Source organism: Squalius cephalus, assembly GCF_949319135.1.
Source record: "Squalius cephalus genome assembly, chromosome: 13".
Taxonomy (NCBI): Eukaryota; Metazoa; Chordata; class Actinopteri; order Cypriniformes; family Leuciscidae; genus Squalius; species Squalius cephalus.
In genome coordinates this window covers 38,964,066-38,986,867 of record NC_137134.1, presented here as the reverse complement: position 1 = coordinate 38,986,867, position 22,802 = coordinate 38,964,066, and the positions used below count along the sequence as shown (strand labels likewise).

Sequence of the window (22,802 nt, the reverse complement as noted above, 5' to 3'; positions counted from 1 at the left end):
GCTCATATTTCATGTGAGGTGACAGTTTAATGACCGCTGAATATAAACACATTATTATTAGAAAGGTGCGGAATAATAATCGATGTGTTCTGCTCTTTTCCGGGTTTTTATCTCTGGAATGACTGTTAATGGACTGGTGTAGGTTAACATTTTGAAATTGGAAATGAATGTTTAATCACACGTACACAAAAATTCATTTAAACTAAACAATCTTTAAATATTATCCCATAAATTAGCATCGACTGTAAACAGGTTTAACTGTGAATATTGATTTATCTTGTGTATTTATTGAACAATTACAAAAACATTGTTTAATTCTGCTCATTTATTCACATCATGCCGTTTTCAAACAAAATGTGTGTGTGTGTGTGTGTGTGTGTGAGTGAGTGTGTTTGTGTGTGTGTGAGAGAGAGTGTGTGTGTGTTTATTTCTAAACAATGTATGATATGTTACAATCAAACATCTCAAAAACTTAATGAAATATGAAAATGTTTAATACTTTTAGACTTTAAGTTAAGTTGTTGGGCTTAATGTTGATATTGGGTGACATTTATGATCATTCAAGTAACTTTATTAAGCAAAATTAAGAAAAGTATATTTTAATAATAAATAGAATGAACATCACTGTTGTGTCTCATTTTAAGAAACTTTTCATAGTTACGAGAGCATCAAGACTCCAAACACAGTGATATTTCATGAAGAACATCTTGATTTGTCCTCCATCAGTTTAATGTCACACACACACTGAATACAGCAGCAGATCGACTCTCTGGCCTTCAGACACCAGCTAAACATCAGAGATTACCCAGCATGCCTTGTTTCTAAAACAGACACTGTTCCCCGGTACACAAAGATTGGTCTAAAAAATGCAAACCCTCCCCCCCTCCGGTGACAGGAAGACCCCTACAAAACTAACACACACAAACCCTGTGAAACACACACAGCAAGCAGAAACACTGAGAACATGAGGATAAGTGTGTGTGTGTGTGTGTGTGTGTGTGTCAGAGTCTGCGGGGGCTCGGGTGGCCGTTGTGGTAGAGCTTCTGCTTGACGTGAACCACATTATTCTCGGTGTCCTCCGGCGTGCGTCGCGTCTGCAAGCGTCTACGCAGCTCCCTCAGGTTACACACACGTGTCACCCAACGCCACGAGTGCCACAGCTCACCGTCAGCACCTGAAACACACACACACACCTGCGGTCAGTCTCTCAGCAGGACACACACACACACACACACACACTCAGATTTATGCTCACACACACACACACAGACTTATCCTCACACACACACACACACAAATTATAAACTAGGTCAGCCTGAACCAGGAACACTTCTTATAACACCTGATGTACTCGTTACATCATAAGAAGAATCGCATCTATGCTAATGTTAGTCTTTCTGCTTATTCTGAGGTTTACTGTAATCAGCCGGATCCAGGCCGTATCCAGATCAGATGGTGGACCTGCGCCTAGACACGGCCACAACACATGATGTAGTCAGCCGGATCCAGGCCGTATCCAGATCAGATGGTGGACCTGCGCCTAGACACGGCCACAACACATGATGTAGTCAGCCGGATCCGGGCCGTATCCAGATCAGATGGAGGACCTGCGCCTAGACACGACCACAACACATGATGTAGTCAGCCGGATCCGGGCCGTATCCAGTCAGATGGTGGACCTGCGCCTAGACACGGCCACAACACATGATGTAGTCAGCCGGATCCGGGCCGTATCCAGATCAGATGGTGGACCTGCGCCTAGACACGGCCACAACACATGATGTAGTCAGCCGGATCCGGGCCGTATCCAGTCAGATGGTGGACCTGCGCCTAGACACGGCCACAACACATGATGTAGTCAGCCGGATCCGGGCCGTATCCAGATCAGATGGTGGACCTGCGCCTAGACACGGCCACAACACATGATGTAGTCAGCCGGATCCGGGCCGTATCCAGTCAGATGGTGGACCTGCGCCTAGACACGGCCACAACACATGATGTAGTCAGCCGGATCCGGGCCGTATCCAGATCAGATGGAGGACCTGCGCCTAGACACGACCACAACACATGATGTAGTCAGCCGGATCCGGGCCGTATCCAGATCAGATGGAGGACCTGCGCCTAGACACGACCACAACGCATGATGTAGTCGGCCGGATCCGGGCCGTATATAGATCAGATGGTGGACCTGCGCCTAGACACGACCACAACGCATGATGTAGTCGGCCGGATCCGGGCCGTATATAGATCAGATGGTGGACCTGCGCCTAGACACGACCACAACGCATGATGTAGTCGGCCGGATCCGGGCCGTATATAGATCAGATGGAGGACCTGCGCCTAGACACGACCACAACGCATGATGTAGTCAGCCGGATCCGGGCCGTATCCAGATCAGATGGAGGACCTGCGCCTAGACACGACCACAACGCATGATGTAGTCGGCCGGATCCGGGCCGTATATAGATCAGATGGTGGACCTGCGCCTAGACACGACCACAACGCATGATGTAGTCAGCCGGATCCGGGCCGTATCCAGATCAGATGGAGGACCTACGCCTAGACACGACCACAACGCATGATGTAGTCGGCCGGATCCGGGCCGTATCCAGATCAGATGGAGGACCTGCGCCTAGACACGACCACAACGCATGATGTAGTCAGCCGGATCCGGGCCGTATCCAGATCAGATGGAGGACCTGCGTCTAGACACGACCACAACGCATGATGTAGTCAGCCGGATCTGGGCCGTATCCAGATCAGATGGAGGACCTGCGCCTAGACACGACCACAACGCATGATGTAGTCAGCCGGATCCAGGCCGGATCCAGATCAGATGGAGGACCTGCGCCTAGACACGACCACAACACATGATGTAGTCAGCCGGATCCGACCCTTATCCAGATCAGATGGAGGACCTGCGCCTAGACACGACCACAACGCATGATGTAGTCAGCCGGATCCGGGCCGTATACAGATCAGATGGAGGACCTGCGCCTAGACACGACCACAACGCATGATATAGTCAGCCGGATCCGACCCTTATCCAGATCAGATGGAGGACCTGCGCCTAGACACAACCCCAACACATGATGTAGTCAGCCGGATCCGGGCCGTATCCAGATCAGATGGAGGACCTGCGCCTAGACACAACCCCAACACATGATGTAGTCAGCCGGATCCGGGCCGTATCCAGATCAGATGGAGGACCTGCACCTAGACACGACCACAACACATGATGTAGTCAGCCGGATCCGGCCCGTATCCAGATCAGATGGAGGACCTGCACCTAGACACGACCACAACACATGATGTAGTCAGCCGTATCCGGGCCGTATCCAGATCAGATGGAGGACCTGCGCCTAGACACGACCACAACGCATGATGTAGTCAGCCGGATCCGGCCCGTATCCAGATCAGATGGAGGACCTGCGCCTAGACACGACCACAACACATGATGTAGTCAGCCGGATCCGGGCCGTATCCAGATCAGATGGAGGACCTGCACCTAGACACGACCACAACGCATGATGTAGTCAGCCGGATCCGGGCCGTATCCAGATCAGATGGAGGACCTGCGCCTAGACACGACCACAACGCATGATGTAGTCAGCCGGATCCGGCCCGTATCCAGATCAGATGGAGGACCTGCGCCTAGACACGACCACAACACATGATGTAGTCAGCCGGATCCGGGCCGTATCCAGATCAGATGGAGGACCTGCACCTAGACACGACCACAACGCATGATGTAGTCAGCCGGATCCGGGCCGTATCCAGATCAGATGGAGGACCTGCGCCTAGACACGACCACAACGCATGATGTAGTCGGCCGGATCCGGGCCGTATCCAGATCAGATGGAGGACCTGCGCCTAGACACGACCACAACGCATGATGTAGTCGGCCGGATCCGGGCCGTATCCAGATCAGATGGAGGACCTGCGTCTAGACACGACCACAACGAATGATGTAGTCAGCCGGATCTGGGCCGTATCCAGATCAGATGGAGGACCTGCACCTAGACACGACCACAGCACATGATGTAGTCAGCCGGATCCGGGCCGTATCCAGATCAGATGGAGGACCTGCGCCTAGACACGACCACAACACATGATGTAGTCAGCCGTATCCGGGCCGTATCCAGATCAGATGGAGGACCTGCGCCTAGACACGACCACAACACATGATGTAGTCAGCCGGATCCGGGCCGTATCCAGATCAGATGAAGGACCTGCGCCTAGACACGACCACAACGCATGATGTAGTCAGCCGTATCCGGGCCGTATCCAGATCAGATGGAGGACCTGCACCTAGACACGACCACAACACATGATGTAGTCAGCCGTATCCGGGCCGTATCCAGATCAGATGGAGGACCTGCTCCTAGACACGACCACAACACATGATGTAGTCAGCCGTATCCGGGCTGTATACAGATCAGATGGAGGACCTGCGCCTAGACATGACCACAACGCATGATGCAGTCAGCCGGATCCGGGCCGTATATAGATCAGATGGAGGACCTGCGCCTAGACACGACCACAACGCATGATGTAGTCAGCCGGATCCGGGCCGTATCCAGATCAGATGAAGGACCTGCGCCTAGACACGACCACAACGCATGATGTAGTCAGCCGGATCCGGGCCGTATACAGATCAGATGGAGGACCTGCGCCTAGACACGACCACAACGCATCCCTGAAGTGTCAGCTAAGATTGTGTCAACTAGACTCTCCCCTGTGAAGGCCTCATCGACACGACAGCCATCGACACTGATCCTCAACAAACTCGTCTCCATACCGGCGTGATGACTCCGATCTTCAACCATACCACACACTCACGCACACTCACCGTAGGCTCTGCTGGTCCTCCAGAAGCGCAGTGCGCAGTGAAGCGCTCCGTCGAGCCACAGCAGGATCCAGCTGATGCAGAAGCCCATCAGGAGCCCGAGCACCAGATCCAGCTCCTGCTTGCTGACGCTGCTGCCGGCCGAGGAGCCGAGCGAGACCGAGGCCTCGTACGGGATCACGTGCTCCACAAGATGCCTGCGGGAGGAGGAGGAGAACAATCAACATCATCCTTCTACTAAAAACAGACTCCTACACTGTAAAAAACTCCTCAAAGCTAGCAAAAGGGTGTTTCTGCATAGAAGAACCATTTTAGGTTCCCCAAAGAGAAAGATATTATCAAACTTGATCATTAGGTTATTTCAATGGAAAACTTTTACTGTCAAGTTACTTTTAACTTTAAATTATAAGGTGACGAATGTTTCACTTTCATCTAACAATATTTTACAGTAGAATTGTATGAAATGTCCCATTAGATTACAGCTTTTCACCGTATAGAGTAAGAGAACTTACCGTTAACCAACTAACAGGTCTTTATCGTAGGTCTCAGTGTACAGTACGAGGATTGAGCTAACAAAAATATGATCCAAGAAAGTTTCGCTGATGTTCCTGAATGTCTATTTTTTTATTTATTTTTAAGTGTTTTTTCTTGGTTATGTGAACATTATGGTTACAAGTTGTAACATTAAAAAAATGTTAGATGAACTTTTAACTAAAATGTGTCAGTTAAAAACATGTATAAATAACGTTTTGAGAACATTATTAAAGACCAGATAACTTTGAACAAACGTTCTATTAACATTACTGGAAGAACGTTTCTTCATAACTTTGAGAGAACGTTCCTTGTTCTCTGGGCTGTTATTAAAACGCTTGTTTGTAAAACTTCATCACCATTTAGCATCTTGCCTAGAAACAACCCTATAGCCATCATTACTAGCGCGAAGGCGTCACTTTCCCTTAGGGCACGTTTACACGACAACAATGTACTAAAAACAGAAAAGTTTTCTCTTTGCGTTTTTCTCGTACAGAAGAAAACATTGTCAAAGCGATCCTCGTTCATACGGATCCACGAAAACGATTAAACTGAAGTATTTTGCTGTCAGGTCAGTAGATGGCGATGTCACTCTGTAAAGAAACACAAGCGCCCATAGACTGAACACGTAAGACACGTGCATGACGTCACCATTTTCACAGATTAGCGTTTTTGTAGTTTGCACAGAGACTAAAACGCTTTCGTTCTCAAAACTCGCACTTTGAATCCCGTTTTCAAAAGTTTGCGTTTTCAGGCCCACAAAACGCTGTTCTCGTGTAAATGAACGACCAAATCGCATAAAAAGTTTACCGTTTTTAGTTGAAAATTGTGTGTGTAAACAGGCCCTTAAATGAAACTAACATCTGTGTTGTTACAGAAAATTGACCCAAGCATGAAAGTGCGCTCACATTGACGATATTTCAGTGAAATGGAATTAGTCAATAGCGTAGCAATGTATTAATGTTTTAATGCGATACGCTTGTAATCACGACTTCAGAAGTGGGAAGTAGGAAATTTCCTATAGCACGTGAAGGCAGCATAAATCACGTGACCTGACAACAGACAAATCTGCGTGGGGAACTTTTCCCGCGAAACTCCCGAACGTTCGGATTCCCATTGGGATGAATGGATTTTCCCCGGGAAATTCCGCTGAGCGACTATAAATGTGACGCGCCTCAAAATAAGCCGGAAATCTGAAATTTAAGGCTATAAGCTGTATTCCCCTCATTTGTATCTAGTTATGGGTGTTTCTAGTAAGCGAATAAAACTAAAGTGCATCTTACCTGCCGCAGGTGCAGTGACACACGCGCTCGGGTCCGCGCATGCGCGGTAGGATAAAGTTGTGAAATCGGTCCAGCAGCGCGTTCATGTCGGACATACACACGATGGCCTGGAAAACACCAAAACTACTGCCATTTCCCAGCGCTTAGCGTTTAAAAATGCATTTCAACATGTTTCTCCACAGAAAACCATACAATTAGTAATAAAGTTCATCCGCAGTCACTGTGAGAGAGAGAGAGTTATGTAATATTCCTCAGCAGAATCTTCACACAGATCTTCTTACCAGCACCAGAACCGCTCCAGTCACCATAAACATCATCTTCATCCACACACCGCAAACATCCTCTTCATCACAGTCCACAGATCGCGAACATCTTCATCACAGTACATACACATCATCTTCATCGCACTCCTCGAACAACAACAACACAGATCGAAATATCATTTGACCATCATCGTAGATCATTCCAGCAGCGAATCCTCCTCAGATCATCCTCCTCTTCATCTTCATCATCTTCCTCGCGTGTTTCCGCGACGCGTCATGAAGAGCATCAGATGTCTCACCTGCGGCGCGTCGGCAGCGCGATAGACGCTTCGGGCAGGAGAACAGAAAGAACGCGACGCGCTCGGATCTGATCTGTAAGTGATCTGGAGTTTGACTGTATCAGATCTCAGATCAGTCCATTAGCTTAATGAGGAACTCCTGCGTCACGCTCATCTGGAATATCAGACCCACGCGCGACACCTGCGAAAATACCATGGTAATACCATGTTTTACAACACATGTATAACATCTTTGTTTTGTTTTAATGTATTACCATGTTTTTTTTGGACATTTAAGGCCCGTTCACACCAACAGCAATAACGCACGATATGAGGGTCGTTCCTGGTGCCTTTTTGCCATCATAAAATCATGTGGAAAATTAAACTCAGATATTTTGTGCAGTCATGATAGAGTGATGTAAAACATTAAAGCTCGGCAAAATAAATGAAATGGAGGATAAAAAATGTCCTCCCTGTTATAGGGAAAAATGAACATCAGTTTCACATACTTATGATTGTAATTTATGGGCTCTGTGTACATATCATGTACCTTTAAAAGCATACCAGCTAATAAAATATCAGAAAATACTGTGTATGAATTGTACTTACTTTCTCACTAATGCATCATTTTACATTTTCAGATACAAATGCCTAAAATGGGTTTTTGTTTACTTTTTTTTTTTTTTTTAAGTACTGCGTTATTGATACTCCAGAAAATTGTAATTGTCAGTGAATTATTATTAAGTTTTTTTGCTGGTTTTAATGAAATTGTTGTAAAAAACTAAATTGATTAACAGGATGAACAAACTGATAACAGAATGTGAATAATAACAGAATGGGAAAAATGACAGATTGGGGAAAAAACAAGTGAAATGATTTCCTATCGCTCACATAACCAGTTACATCATTACTTTAGTTAGAACTGGTTTTAGATAAGAAACAATATGTAAAACATTGCCACTTTCCCAAGTTGTTTTCCCTCCGAAGAAGTGATGACCGCTTTATATGATGTCATTTTTTCCAACTTTCTTTTTTTAAAGGGGAAGTTGTCAAAAATAAAAGGGTGGATCATAAATTAAGGGACAAACTAAAAACCTTGAGTATAATTGCTAAAATAAAATGAATAATTGAATACATCAGAGTGAATCTTTACTGATATTTCCAACTATGTAAAAAACAAAAATCACATATATATTAAGTGTTGTGTTTATCATGGAAATGCTCGGGAACAGAGGAAAAATGGTGATATATGGTGGATTAAAATACTAATTTTTAAAAATCGAGCTCAATATGCTTAGAATTGAAATGGTGTGATTTATGACTAAAACTGCTATTGTTCAACATGAGGCACCATCTTTACTGGAGACACAAACTCTGAGATTCATCAACGCTTTATTCATTCATTCATTCATTTATAGCGCAATATTTACAAGAATAATTTCAGGCACTCTGGGCTGCTTCAGGTACGATTACAGAATCATCCTTTCATTTACAAAATTAAAGGAAAAAAACAAACAAAATATACTCAATATAGGTATCAAATCCCATGTTTAAATAACGAGGAAAGAAATTCATGAGAAACTCAAAAGTATCACGTCCCGTCCGCCAGAGTTATTAAACGTTACATCCTCTAAGTAAAGGTGATGAGATATGGTGGTGTCCGCTCCTTCAGACGCAGGAGAGCTTCACTCTAATGGGTTTGTTGGCAGCGGTGTGTGTGTGTTCTCCTCCTCTCTGAATGTTTCAGTACGAGCGTTCTTCTGAGGTGTGTGTTGACGTAAACAGAGAGAGAGAGCGGTCTCCGCGAGCGCGCCGCGCGACGAGAGTTCCTGCGCTGTTCAGTAGAAGCAGACGGTGTGAAGGAACGGTCTGTGGCTTTTGTCCTCAAACTCCTGCAGAAGTTCGTCCATCTCGTTCTCCATGTCGTCAGTGTGTTGAATCTGAGAGAAACACAGGCCGTTATTGTGATCTCCACAGATACTCTGTGCCAACATTAGCATACGAGCTGAACGAATGCGTGTAAAGTACTGTTAAAACCATTTTTATGTCAACTGAACGTGATCGTTTACTCAACAAACGAGCAGAACGAGTGTGCGTGTTGCTCGTAAACCTTTATTTAAATTAGAATGTGTGAATGTGAATATTTCTGGAAGAATGAAATCTTAAAGTATTCTTACAGAAATGTGCTAATTGCAAAAACTTGCGTAACAATGGACCGACAAACGGATATGAAAAGCGTAAATTGTTGATAAAACCATCTTGCGTAAATCATATACTTTTATATTAGTATCATTGACAGTTTTTGTTAATATTCTGAATCAGTTTTTGTTTAAGATTTAATTTAGATCGTAATCAGTTTTTAGCAATTTTGTTTATAAGTTTTAAATTTTAAAATATTTTTTTGTTCAGTTTTACATCAGTTATACAGTTAAACTAAATGAAAACGAGAAAACTAACAAATATACATTTATTTTACTTCAAGTAACAAACTTTTTTTAGTTAACTATTATAAACCCAGATTTCACGAACAATCGTAAAACCATTCTTATGTAAATTTGCACAATTAGCACAACAATGCGTATAAGAATGGTTATTAAAATTTTTTTTTTTAATTAATAAAACGTTTTGTGAACTGAACACGACAACTTTACATAAACGAATATTGCAAAATGAATTTGTAGACGAAAAGGATTTTATTAAACAGTGAAAGAAGCACGTGTTTAAATGCCCATTCACACCAAGAACGATAACTATATTAGCATCCAGACTAGCGGACGATAACTGTAACGATAACTATATTAGCATCCAGACTAGCGGACGATAACTGTATTAGCATCCAGACTAGCGGACGATAACTATATTAGCATCCAGACTAGCGGATGATAACTGTAACGATAAGTATATTAGCATCCAGACTAGCGGACGATAACTATATTAGCATCCAGACTAGCGGACGATAACTATATTAGCATCCAGACTAGCGGCCGATAACTATATTAGCATCCAGACTAGCGGATGATAACTGTAACGATAAGTATATTAGCATCCAGACTAGCGGACGATAACTATATTAGCATCCAGACTAGCGGACGATAACTAACGATAACTATATTAGCATCCAGACTAGCGGACGATAACTATATTAGCATCCAGACTAGCGGATGATAACTGTAACGATAAGTATATTAGCATCCAGACTAGCGGATGATAACTGTTACGATAACTATATTAGCATCCACTGCAGTTTTGTCGTCTGCCGCTTGAAATGCTCGAGCTCTGATTGGAGATGGATTCTGATTGGCTGTCAATGTTTTTCTTTCATCAGCTGAAAAAAAAAAAAAAAAACCGTTCTGAACGTGATTTAGCTTCTCTGTGCTGTTATGGTTACAGCGGTGTTGTGAACTGTTCTATTGAGAATGGTTCTGCGAGCTCTATGGTTACGGCTGGACTTTACTCACACACTGGCAGAGTTCACAGATGAGGAAGGCTCCCAGCGTGGCCTCCTCGTGGTTGTCCTGGATGTCCACGTTGATGACGTGCACCGGCTGGAAGGTCTCCTGCTCGCGCGAGCTCAGGTCTGAAAGAGACGAGGGGTTAATGTGCAGCTCGTGCCGGTGTGTAACTCAACATCAGACGTGCTCCTCACCCTCCAGCACCTGGTCGTACACACGCTCCTCACAGGTGATCACCAGGTCAAACTGGTCTTTGCAGCTCTGGAAGCGTTCGGGTCGCGACTTAATGCGCTTGTTGCGGTCTAACATGTGTAAGATGCCATTCTGTGTGTATCTGAGGAGGATCAGCGGTCAAGGAAGACAAAACAGACACACCAAACACTCTCACATCAGATTAAACTGTTCACAAAGGGTTAAAACAGTGGAGACTTGTTCACTGGCGCCATCTGCTGGCCAACCTGTGGAACCGCTTCTGTGTGTCAGTGTGCAAACACATTTACATAATCTTGACAATTCATTTAAAAATTGGAGAAATCAACTTAACTTTATTGTGTGAATAAAACAATGTGTGGGACAAAATGTAAATAAGCATTCATAACTGGTGTTCAAACAGAAATATCATCAGGGAAAACCAAATAAACAAGTCATCATGTAAACTCTCTCTCTCTCAATAAAGAAGTTTGTTCTTTGCACTGCTACTCTCACTGGCGTCTAGAGAAAATCACAATAAAGCTGATAAGACGGATCAAGATTCAATGAGGAGTTATTTTTTACCTCATTTTTTTAGTGCAAATCCATTTTCAGGAAAATTCTTATTTCTGCAAATATGGTTTATAAAAAAAAAAAAGGAAACTGCAAATCTTGGGATTGTTCAGTTATTTTATCACTCACCATGTGAACATACGTCTGCACTGCAAAACAAGCTGTTTGTCTTGCTAAAAATATCAAACGCATCCTCTAAAAGCAAGACTGCATTAGATATTCAGCCTGGTTTTTATTGACTGTATCTTGAAGACACGTGTTTTATCTTACGGCACTAGACTTCTCCAGTTTCTTGCGTTTAAACAAGAAAAAAAACACCACCTGTGCAAAAGACACAATCTATAAAGTAAACACTGCCTCGCCACATAAAGCATCTTAAGCTAGAGATATTCTGACAGAACTCTTTGTGAAGGAGATGTTCCTGGATCTCCAACACTTCAGCACTAGTGATGCTCGTCTCTACGCTTCAGAATAACCCAGAACTAAAATAAACTTTATGTGTCAGATTCTCCTGGCTCGACTTCACATGAATCCTGTGGTTCAGTTTTAATCTATTCTGCTTAAACGAGTTGACGGATCATCGAACAGCTTCCATTAACACGCCAGAGGAATAAATAAATCTGTGTTCTGCTTTCATGTGAAGCCAACGAATCATGAGGTCATCAAAAAACATGAGCCAATAATGACCCTAATGCTGTACTACACGTGAAGTGAATCCATGCTCGTCTCCGTCAATGAACTGGGATGCATTTTCGTAGGTACAGTTCACCCAAATATTATCCTTCTGTCATCATGCATGTCCTTCTGTGGAACAAAAAAAAAAAAAAAAAAAAAAAAAGGGTATTCTGAAGAACGTCAATGGGGTCCAGTGTTGTTTGGTTCCCAACATTCCTCAAATATCTCCTTTTGTGTTCTTCAGAAGAAAGTCGGTCACAGAGACGTGGAACGACGCGAGTAAATGAAGACCCTTAAAGGGTTAATTCACCCAAAAATGTAAATTCTGTCATTAATCACTCGCCCTCGTGTCGTTCCAAACCCGTAAGACTTTCTTTGGAACACTAATTAAAGATCTTTTAATGGAAGTGAAGAACTTTCTGTCTCTCCATTGACAGCTACGCAACTACCACTTTCAAGGCCTAGAAAGATTGTAAAGACATCATGAAATGCGACTCCAGTGGTTTAACCCCCGTTTTATAAAGAGACGCAAAAAACCAAAAACACTATTTACAAAACACTACTCTCCAACGCACTGCGTCAACAACACGTGGTCGTGATGCTCTCGTGGACGAGCGGCACAGATTCATATTTTGTAAAAAAAACTAAAAAAAAAGTGTTTTTTTTTTTTTGCGCAAAGAAAGCATCCGCGTCACTTCATTAAACTGGGGTTAAATCACTGGAGTCACATGGGTTTCTGAGGCTTTAGAGTGGTAGACTGTGAACGACACGAGGACGAGTGATTAATGACAGAATTTTTGGGTGAATTAACCCTTTAAGGGTCTTCATTTACTCGCGTCGTTCCACGTCTCTGTGACCGACTTTCTTCTGAAGAACACAAAAGGAGATATTTTGAGGAATGTTGGGAACCAAACAACACTGGACCCCATTGACGTTCTTCAGAATACCTTATTTGTTCCACAGAAGGACGACTGACACGGAGCTTTGGAGCGAGTGAATGATGAACTGTACCTTTAATGTCCCTTCAAACAGTAGATCATGGAACTAGCAGCGCAAGTGTCACGGGTTCGATTCCTAGGGAAACCAGGAACTGATAAAAAGCAATGCACGTCACTTTGGATAAAATGTGAGGATTATGTTTCACATGGAGTTCAGAAGAGGAGGAGAAGAGGCACTTATCAGTTAAACTAGTTAAAACAGGACTGAAGTTCTTGCGATTTAACCATTTTAACCATAATTGAATCATATTGGAGTTCCTAAGATAAAGGGCCGTTCAATAATTAGAACTATAACAATAACTATCTATTCTTTTACATTTTTAACCCTGTGTGTGAGTCATTTTAAGCTGGGTCAGTGTTGATGATGATGGATCTTCCCTGTCAGATCTGTCAGGTGTGTTTCTGTGTGCGCTAGGGATACAGTTCCTTGTCTTTACGGACCAAGTCGTTGTACATCTGCTCATAAGTGGTTTTGAAGTCATAAATGTTGGGTTTGTCCGGAGCGGGTCCCGGGAGTTTCACGTGGGTTCCTGTGCCGAAGGAGCGCACATCAAACCCTCGCTTGCTGAAGGAATAACAGAGAGACAGTGAGAAACCACAAGAGATCAGAACAGCAAACACACACGTGAGGAAAAAACCCTGTTCAACCTGAGGCGACTTACCTGAGATCAATTACCTCACCTAGATAAACCTAGCCTAGATTGTGTCGCTAACTAGTCTTTGGTCTAATTTGAATAGGAAATCTACCTTTTACGTAACTGACTTTATAAAATTATGACCAGTCTTGAATAAATTTAGATGACTAGTTTTTTTGTTTTTTTTTAACTAGTCTTACGCAACCAGTCACTGAATATACGCACTACTCACCTGAGATTTCCGAATTACTAAAATAAGATTATCTAATTTTATCTGACTACCAAAAAGCTACCATGGATTTAGGACATGTACTGTGCTATTATTATTTGAAATACCACGAATTACCATGGTATACAAGTCTGGTAATGGATCAGTAGTACCATGGTATTACCATCTGATGTACCACCAGGGTACTGCGTTTTTGTGAGGGAACCATTATTAAAAATATAAAAATAAAAGTCTTTTTATAATTTAGTTGGCCTGACTACTTTATTACAGAACGTTCTTTTTTTAATGTTACTCTTTTAGACGATCTTCATCTGCTTCCGTGTTGCTCGACGCGTTTCTTACTGTAAAAAAAAAAAAACTAGCGTAAATGTGAAATATGTTTATAATGATTCTCGCGAGCCCCCTCGGTTCGTTTCTCGCTATCTGACTGGCCCGGTTCGATTCCGATCCGCTTTTGGACCGTGTGAAAATACCGAACGACGAAATAATGAAGAAACCGGCTCAAGTTCGGCTGGGTCCGGCTGGTTTTTTTCTCGTTGTTACCTCAGGATGTTGTGCGCTTCCATGCTGCGGTTCTGGTTGCTGGAGCACACGACCGCGACACGCAACGGGTGGGCCGGCATCGCGATCTAAAGCCCGGTGAGGGTATAACGGGTTTGAGGGGAACGCTTCGGAACGAGAGCTCGGTTATACAGCTCTACTCGGGTCCGCTGAGGGGAAGAAAATGGCGGAGGAGCTGCGCAGCTGTCAGTCGTGCGTCACAATAGGGGGAGGGAGTGGGCGGAGCCTCAGGAAAGCCAATAGAGACAGAGCGCATTTAGGCCACGCCCATCGGGGAAAAACAAGTCTCCATTGACTCTGCCTCCTCGTCATTTCTGACTTATGACAAAAAACAAAACATGTCTAAAAGCTGCTATGTGACGAGGTGTACAGCAAACAAGCTAAACAACCCAGAAATAAGATTTTATAAGCTGTCGACCGCCAAAAAAGAGTGTTTAAGGACACAAAGTGGAAAAAACTTAAGCGTCACTTCATTAAAATGGGGTTAAATCACTGGAGTCACATGGATTTCTGAGGCTTGAAAGTGATAGACTGTGAACGACATGAGGGCGAGTAATTAATGACAGAATTTACATTTTTGGGTGAATTAACCCTTTAAGGGTCAACAGTGGATCCAGGCAGTTTAGACTACTCTGAGAACTAACTTATAGTCTAGTCATTTTAAGCCAAAATGGGAGTCAACCTTGAAATTGCAACAGAAGCAAACTCAACTGATTTTGTATCCTCAATATGTCCTGAGTAAGGGGGAAAAAAAGCCCCGAAGAATCCCATTAGGGGAAAGTTTCGAAAAAAAAAACCAAATATAGCCTATTCATACGCCTACTCAATCTTTTTCTCACGTGAATGGGGTAAACATTTTAACCTTTAGATATCACCATGAAAATTACTGAGTTGATTACTTACATCAAGACAAACAAAAAATGTATTACAAGTTTTTTGAAATTGTTTGTTAACATGGACAAACGGTGCATAATCTAATTACGTATGTGCTAATTTGCATAAATACCACAACAGATCTAATCATTGGGTCTAGCCAGGAGAACATGTCTTGTTGAATCTTGTTGACACATAACAGTAAAATACTTATTATTAAGGTCTGAATGAACCCATTTAGGCTACCCATGAGCATTGATACATAGAGGCAGGAAGAAGTACTTTAGAAACCAGCCTTTATTAATATTGCAGAGATGGGGTTCGGGACTGGGTCCATGGGACTGTTTCTGGGTGACGAGTCTGAGGGAAGAACAGGAGACAATGGTAAGGAGAATGCAGAAGACAAAAGGTAGGCAAAATAAAAAGTGAATCCCCAGAAACAGTCCCACGGACCCAAACCCCAAACCCCAATCTCTGCAATAATAATGAATAAAGGCTGATTTCTAAAGCACTTTTTCCTGCCTCTATGTATCAATGCTCATGGGTAGCCTAAACGGGTTCATTCAGACCTTAATAATAAGTATTTTACTGTTATATGTCAACAAGACTCAGCAAGACATTTTCACCTGGCTAGACCCAATGTTTAGATCTGTTGTGGAATTTATGCAAATTACATTCGTAATTAGATTATGCACCGTTTGTCCATGTTAACAAACAATTTAAAAAAACATGTAATACATTTTTTTGTTTGTCTTGATGTAAGTAATCAACTCAGTAATTTTCATGGTGATATCTAAAGGTTAAATGTTTTACTATATTCACGTGAGAAAAAGAATGAATAGGGTAGATTTGGGTCTTTTCCGAAACTTTCCCGTAATGGGATTCTTCGGGGCTTTTTTTCCTTACTCGGGACATATTGAGGATACAAAGTCAGCTGAGTTTGCTTCTGTTTCAATTTGTTCACCCTTTTTTCATAAAATGACTGGACTATTACGCCCACTGGAGGCGACAAGATAGCTAGCTTACTGAAATATAATATAAAACTAACATTTTGATATTTGACTTACCAGTGATTAAATGTTTACTGTACACGTAGTGTAGTTTTAGTGCATACTGAGTGTCAGGATACCACAGTTTACCCATTCGTTCCAGCCGATATCCACTTTTGTGTCCTTAAACGCTCGTTTTTTGGGGTCGACAGCTCATAAACACTTATTTCTGGGTTGTTTAGTTTGTTTGCTGTACACCTCGTCACATAGTAGCTTTTAGTCTCTATCAAAAAGACGAATGATGTCACGCAGATACGAAAACGCTACTTTCATGTCTTTTTTTTTTTACAAAACCGACATTTTATTTTTAATTTTTATGAAATGCTTGAAGAAATGAAGAAAAAAATTAACAACAATAATCGTCATTGTCATAACATAATACAATACTCCAGAGTCTTTAAGCCCAGATTAAGTGCCAAGTCCTTAAACACAGCCAGTGTTCTTATAACTTTTAGGTTTTTAGAGAACTCAATAGATTCAAAATACATTTTCATTTCAAGTTTAAATCTAAAAATAACGAGGATTTAGAAAATTTACATTTGTGAATGTGACATTTAGCTAACAGATAAATAAGGTTTATAAAATAAATATCACTTTTCTTTTCACATTCATGAAAGCCAAAATTTACATTTCTATATGTAAATTCAAAGTTAGGATTCACATAACATTTGATAAAATCATAGACGTCACACCAAAATCTCACTGTGAGAGAGCTGTTCCAAAATGAACGTAGTTTCAGGTTTCTAAAACTTCCTTTTGCTATTAGAAGATGACAGTGTAATTTGTGTGTATCAGTTTGTTTATTTTGGGAAATTAAAAAAAAAAAATGATAAAACTTTATTAAATTCACCCCTCATTTATTGACACACAAGTTTTGTGTTACAGAGAAAAAGCACAGTATTCAGATGACTGTCAGTCAGTGGGTCCTTGTTCTGGTGAAAACGACGAACTCATATCACGAACTCAGAATTAAAAGAGTTGTGTAAAGTTAAGGCATACTGTAACTTATTGGGAGCATTAGAGTACAAAACTACAGTTTTTCCTCCACTACAGCCAGATCACTTAAACTCCATTATTACCGCACACAAAACCATCATATGCAGTTACTGATTTATTGACTTGCATTTCTAAAACAAATATTTCTATAGCTATCAGTCTAAATATCAGTGAGTGCACAGTTTTTTGGTAAACGGGATTATTAAACGAGACTATGGATGAAAACACACATAAACACAGGAGAAAAGCTTGTTGTGTGTGGCTGTGTTCGGAATAGCATTATTTCTACTATTGCTGTTGTATACTGTACCCCACAATGCACTGCGTTTGACTTGACCTCCCATTTTAAGTTGTGAACTTTAACATTTCTTTCTCAACTCATTATTTGATTGAACTGAAAAAAAAAAATGAATTACACTAAAACATGCACAATAAAAACAGGCTAACAGGCGACGTTTGGTGAAGGTTACGTACATGTACAAGTAAAAAGTTCGTTTTTTTTCAAAGTTCTTGGAACATCGTTATGATATTTGTACTTGATGAACGTTCTCATAACGTTGAGAGAAAATTTCCTCAGAACGACATTCTCACAACGCCCTTATGATATTTTTTATATTTGCTTAAAGTTAACACTAAAGGTCTTGGAATTTTACAAGTAAACGTTATTATACTAATATTGTCGTAACCTTTTAAATAACATTCTAACACATTAGAAACGTTGTGGACATGAATTTGTTAGCTGGGTGTATGGTGTACTATTGCGTACTATTTAAGAATAATCGTTCACAATTAGCGGAGTATACCGCGCATTAATCAGTCAATAGTAGGCAAGTACTCCATTCCGAACACAGCCTGTGTGTAAGTAGAGCTCTGCGGAACTGCGTCTCTTTCTATATTAACTCTGCACTTCGTTTCCGATCCTGAGCTGTAAGGTGAGTGTTTGCGCGACGACGATAACGATGTTTCTCTTCACAGGTGTGTGTGCAGGTGCGATCTGTGCGAGTGCTGCGCCGTGAGCGTGTGCTGCGCCGTCGGGTTCATGATGTTTTCGGTGATGTATGCCACAAGCAGGCAAATGATGACCAGCATCACGCAGATGGCTCCGCCCACTGTTGTCATGGCGATAACGATGTCCTGCATCCCGCTGGGCTCGAGGCTGAACTCCACGCAGGCTTCGGCCCGGTCGAGGGCGTAGGGCCGCACGCAGAGGCGGTACGGCACGTTAGCGTGCAGCTCGGTGAGTAAATAATCGCGGCAGCTGCTGCCTAAATGCACGCCGGCGCATTCGAACTGCGTGTAGCTGCCGTTCCACCAGCAACTGAGCCGGAAGCCGCCCGCAGGCCCGTGAGCGGGGCTCGCGTGAGCCGTCCACTGAACGAACACACTTCCGTTGGACAGGATATTCGCCGTGAGCTGTCGGTCAGGTGAGCTCACCTGTCGACAGGTAGCGCCGGCGCACCGGAAGTCCGGTCGCGTATACCGGAAACACAAACGCCCTGGGTCACCCTCCTCAAGAGTGCGGTATGCACACAGCGGCCCGACTTCACCCAAAACACGCCACCATCTTACAGTAGTGCTGTTGTCCTGTAGCTTTGGTATCCGCTTGGAGTCTTTATTGGTGTTGTTATTACTGTATTGGGCATCACGGATGCTGCTGGTCCGGTTCGGCAGAGCTCTGCTTAGAAGCAGCAGAACCGGGAAGGAGTAGCGGAGGAACACTGATCCTTGATGTCCTGCCATGTCTGATTTATATCGCTTATTTATTCACAATCGATGGACAGATGTGGAGAATACTGGAGACGTGCGGTCGCCATCACACCGGTGCGCGCGACCTAAAAGGAGAGAGAAAAAACACACAGATAACGCCAAACACTGACTCGTGCGTCGCTAAAAAGCAAACAAAACACTAACGGCTGAATCTCTGGATACAAGACGAACACAACAACATCGATTAACATTATTATTAAGCAGACTGATAATGATTTGTTGTAAATAAAGATGGAGATTTAAAGATTACCTCAGAGAAAACCTTCCGCTGCAGCCGCCGGACGAGAGCGCGCATGTGTCTGTGCGCGCGCACTCGCGCGTTTAATAACTGTGTTAATTAGCATACTTCATCTCGCCTTTCGTTCATTCTTTATCTCTGTCAGAAACCAGACGATTTCTTTGTCTTGATATCCATTTATCACTCAGTGAATTTATATCTATATTTTTTTCTCCACAACATCACCAGAAAAATATAATCAACAGGCTAATATCACACATTATAATTAAATAAATTAACCAACGCGTTAGGAAAGATTATCTACTGGAAAACCAATTTAATAATGTTTAATGAATCTGCACTTATATACCATGGTATTTATTATTTTTTTTTACATGAAGGCTTATTTCAGGTTTTAAAGCACGTTCAAAGATATTGGAGTAGAGCAAATAAACAACTGATGGTTTGATTTGTTGTGTGTTCCATGAATTTTGCATTTGTTTTACTGAAAATACGTGAAAATATGATAGCAGGTTTCAACAGGCGGACCGTCACGTGTTCATACAAAAACAAAAACACCCTGTAACACGTGACTGGTTGTGAATAAATATCAGAAAGATTCTGTACTCCTGTGTGAGAAACACTCACGAGCACAGTTTGTATATTTAATGTATGATTATAGGCCAATTTATATTTTTTCTCCTTGGCTGTGTATTTTCAGTTTGAATTTGACGCCATCTAGTGTTCATCAGCAGTAATACTTGTCAAAATGTTGAATCATCACCATACATGAAGAGCATGGAAGCTTGGAATAAAACAATTTAAAAGATAATTGCAACTTTTTATCTCACAACTCTGACTTTTTTTCCTCACAATTGCGAGTTATTAAGTCAGAATTGCGTGATATCGCATTTTTACGAGAAAACAGAATTGTGAGATAAAAAGTCGCAATTTTCTTTTAAATTGTTTTATTCCGTGGCGGAAACAAGTATTCTGAGAAGGTCTCGAGGTAAACAAAGGCTGCGTGAGAATGACGTGCGCGCGCCGTGAAATATTCACCGTCATCATCATCATCATCATCATCATTATCATCATAAAGAGATGATTCGGTTCAAACACACATACACACACACACACACACACACACACAGGGAGGCTTGAGTCAGCGCTTCCTCTAATGATGGGAACATGCAGAATCAGACACACAGTTTAATAAAACCCCTGAGAATAAGTGCCCGATGATCTTCATCAGCAGAAATTAATAAGACTTTTTCTCACTAGGGTGGGTTAGTTCTGTTTAGACACAAACATTGAGACAACATGGGGAACATGTGAAAAACACACAGTGTGGGGCATGTTGTCACACGGTAACTTGCCTAAACGAGCTGAAGTTCCCATTAAAACATTATTTCTAAATGTTTGAAACGTCCATTTATTTATTTATTTTTTAACGTTTTTTTATTGGTTTAATATAGGGGAGAGTGGGGTAAAATGAGCCAGTGGGTAAGTTGACCCACCCCCTGTTTCTAGGCAACTATGCACATTTGGTGTCATGGGACCATACATTTTGAAGGACTCCATCATTTATATATTGCTGTGAAGAGGAGAAGCACATGGGACAAGAGGGAAGTTGTCTTTTCCACAAAAACACCTTTTTTGCTTGTTAAAGTAAATTTTCTGCATTTCAGGTATATTAGCCGTTTTGTCAAAGCAACTTGATCTAGGTCTAAAGTTGTGTATGGTACATGTTGGTGATTTGTCAACATTTAAAACCATGTGAATCATTAAGCTAAAGGTTATCCTGAATTGCTAAGCTAGGCCGTTTTTACCAAAATGGTGGCTATGGGGCAAAGTGAGCCAGATGATGTGGGGTAAATTGAACCAGTGGTTCAACCTTTTTGAAATGGAGAAAATCGACTAAATTGTGTTGAAATAAATTGTCTTTGTATAAGCAACATATTAAACTGCAGTTAACATTTATATGCCCTAATATTTCATAAAAACGATACATTCGGCCGAAATATGAAAGACAATATTTTGTTGACTAGTTTTGGATAAATTATAAAAAATAAAAAAAATAGACTACTGCCACATCAAATAAGCTTTTGTTTAGCAATTTCTGCTTATATGTTGTTATATATATATATACGCACAGTATTTATTTATTGTTTTGTCAAAAATAAAGTCATCAACTAAGATGTTACTATAGTATTTGTTCCAATGTTGGCTATATTCAAATAAATGAATACATATAGTAAAATGTAGGCCTATAATTTATTTTTTACAAAGAAAGAGTACACTTGAAATATTGTTGAAATTGTAATTGTTGTTGTAATTGTAATCTTTTTAATAAAATAGCAAAACATATTTACAAGGTAAGCTAAATCTTAAAAGGTCAATATAAGCCTTCTCTTTAAATTATTTGTATTGTGCTTTATATTAGTGACACATTTGGGGAGAAGATTTTGTTTTTTTAATAACCACGCATAAACATTATTCTCTCAAAAATACAAACATGTACATACATGTTGCTCACATATTATGGTAGCCCTGTTTTGTGCTAAATAGTGTAATTACACATTTGCCATTAATATGTGTATAAGCAACTGAAAAAAGCACAAATGTCAGGGCATTTCAAAACATCCCAAAAACACCTCAGACCCCAGAGGGTTAACATTGTTTAGAAAGGTAAGTGTGTTATTAAATTATTATTTTAAAGAGGCAAGTTTTTTTATTATTATGCTTGCATAAAAAAGTGAAAGATAGGATGGTCAATTTACCCCCAGATGGCTCAATTTACCCACTGACTGGGATCAACTTACCCCTAGCCTGGGGTAAGTTGAGTCACATGAACACTTTTTTCAAGGCTCTTTGTCATAGGTGCATTTTTTAATTTTCAGTTTATAGGCAACATCCCAAATTAACAGTGGATGTCTTCATTGTACATTGCCTTGAGATCCACATAAGTAAAAACTGGCTCATCTTACCCCACTCTCCCCCTACGTTATTAAAATCAAAAGTTGTATTTGTGAACATTAGTTACTGTGAACTGACATGAACACACAATGAACAGCTGGATTTTTATTAACTAACATTAACAAAGATTAATAAATACTGTAACTTATGTATTGCTCACTGTTAGTTAGTTAATACATAATGTTGAACCTTATTGTAGAGACACCAAAGAAATGTTAAAGAACGTTTGATAACTTTGAGATAACGATGCCAGAGCTGTTAGCGGTGGAACACCACATTAAAGGCTAAAACAACCATAACACACAAATCAATTCATAAACCAACAAAAATGTAAACGACAACAAATGAATACATCAAATCATAGCTTAAGTCAATAAAAATAAACGGCCCCTCCTCCAGTTTTCACTG

General features: G+C 41.5%; 3 protein-coding genes across 4 annotated transcripts; all 3 read right to left on the bottom strand.

The window, feature by feature from the left end:
- Positions 1 to 313: 313 nt before the first annotated feature.
- On the bottom strand, positions 314 to 7,519 carry tmem240b (transmembrane protein 240b). 2 transcript variants are annotated; one of them, XM_079891130.1, is made up of 4 exons: positions 6,945 to 7,519; positions 6,664 to 6,770; positions 4,853 to 5,046; positions 314 to 1,174 (listed from the first exon to the last, which is right to left on the bottom strand). In XM_079891130.1, the coding sequence occupies exons 1-4, from the start codon at positions 6,984 to 6,986 to the stop codon at positions 1,002 to 1,004; spliced, it is 516 nt and encodes a 171-aa protein (XP_079747256.1). In that variant the 5' UTR covers positions 6,987 to 7,519; the 3' UTR covers positions 314 to 1,001. The 2 variants fall into 2 exon arrangements, with proteins under 2 accessions (XP_079747256.1, XP_079747257.1); XM_079891131.1 differs by lacking the exon at positions 6,945 to 7,519 and adding an exon at positions 6,856 to 6,934.
- A 1,060-nt stretch (positions 7,520 to 8,579) lies between these two features.
- ssu72 (SSU72 homolog, RNA polymerase II CTD phosphatase) lies at positions 8,580 to 14,705 on the bottom strand. The gene is made up of 5 exons (XM_079891129.1): positions 14,499 to 14,705; positions 13,513 to 13,656; positions 10,851 to 10,990; positions 10,663 to 10,781; positions 8,580 to 9,144 (listed from the first exon to the last, which is right to left on the bottom strand). The coding sequence occupies exons 1-5, from the start codon at positions 14,576 to 14,578 to the stop codon at positions 9,043 to 9,045; spliced, it is 585 nt and encodes a 194-aa protein (XP_079747255.1). The 5' UTR covers positions 14,579 to 14,705; the 3' UTR covers positions 8,580 to 9,042.
- Positions 14,706 to 16,725: 2,020 nt separating this feature from the next.
- On the bottom strand, positions 16,726 to 19,521 carry fndc10 (fibronectin type III domain containing 10). Its single transcript, XM_079891125.1, has 2 exons — positions 19,452 to 19,521; positions 16,726 to 19,266 (listed from the first exon to the last, which is right to left on the bottom strand). Exon 2 carries the CDS (start codon positions 19,172 to 19,174, stop codon positions 18,404 to 18,406), a length of 771 nt encoding a protein of 256 aa, XP_079747251.1. The 5' UTR covers positions 19,175 to 19,266; positions 19,452 to 19,521; the 3' UTR covers positions 16,726 to 18,403.
- Positions 19,522 to 22,802: the final 3,281 nt, after the last annotated feature.

Excerpts from the sequence above, each read along its gene's own strand:
- tmem240b (XM_079891130.1), bottom strand. The coding sequence starts at position 6,986 with ATGAAGATGATGTTTATGGTGACTGGAGCGGTTCTGGTGCTG. Across the intron at positions 5,047-6,663 it reads TGTCACTGCACCTGCGGCAG|GCATCTTGTGGAGCACGTGA; the intron begins GTAAGATGCACT and ends CTCCTCCCGCAG. Across the intron at positions 1,175-4,852 it reads GAGGACCAGCAGAGCCTACG|GTGCTGACGGTGAGCTGTGG; the intron begins GTGAGTGTGCGT and ends TGTGTGTTTCAG.
- fndc10 (XM_079891125.1), bottom strand. The coding sequence starts at position 19,174 with ATGGCAGGACATCAAGGATCAGTGTTCCTCCGCTACTCCTTCCCGGTT.
- ssu72 (XM_079891129.1), bottom strand. The coding sequence starts at position 14,578 with ATGCCGGCCCACCCGTTGCGTGTCGCGGTCGTGTGCTCCAGCAACCAG. Across the intron at positions 13,657-14,498 it reads GAAGCGCACAACATCCTGAG|CAAGCGAGGGTTTGATGTGC; the intron begins GTAACAACGAGA and ends TTATTCCTTCAG. Across the intron at positions 10,991-13,512 it reads GTCCGTAAAGACAAGGAACT|ATACACACAGAATGGCATCT; the intron begins GTATCCCTAGCG and ends GATCCTCCTCAG.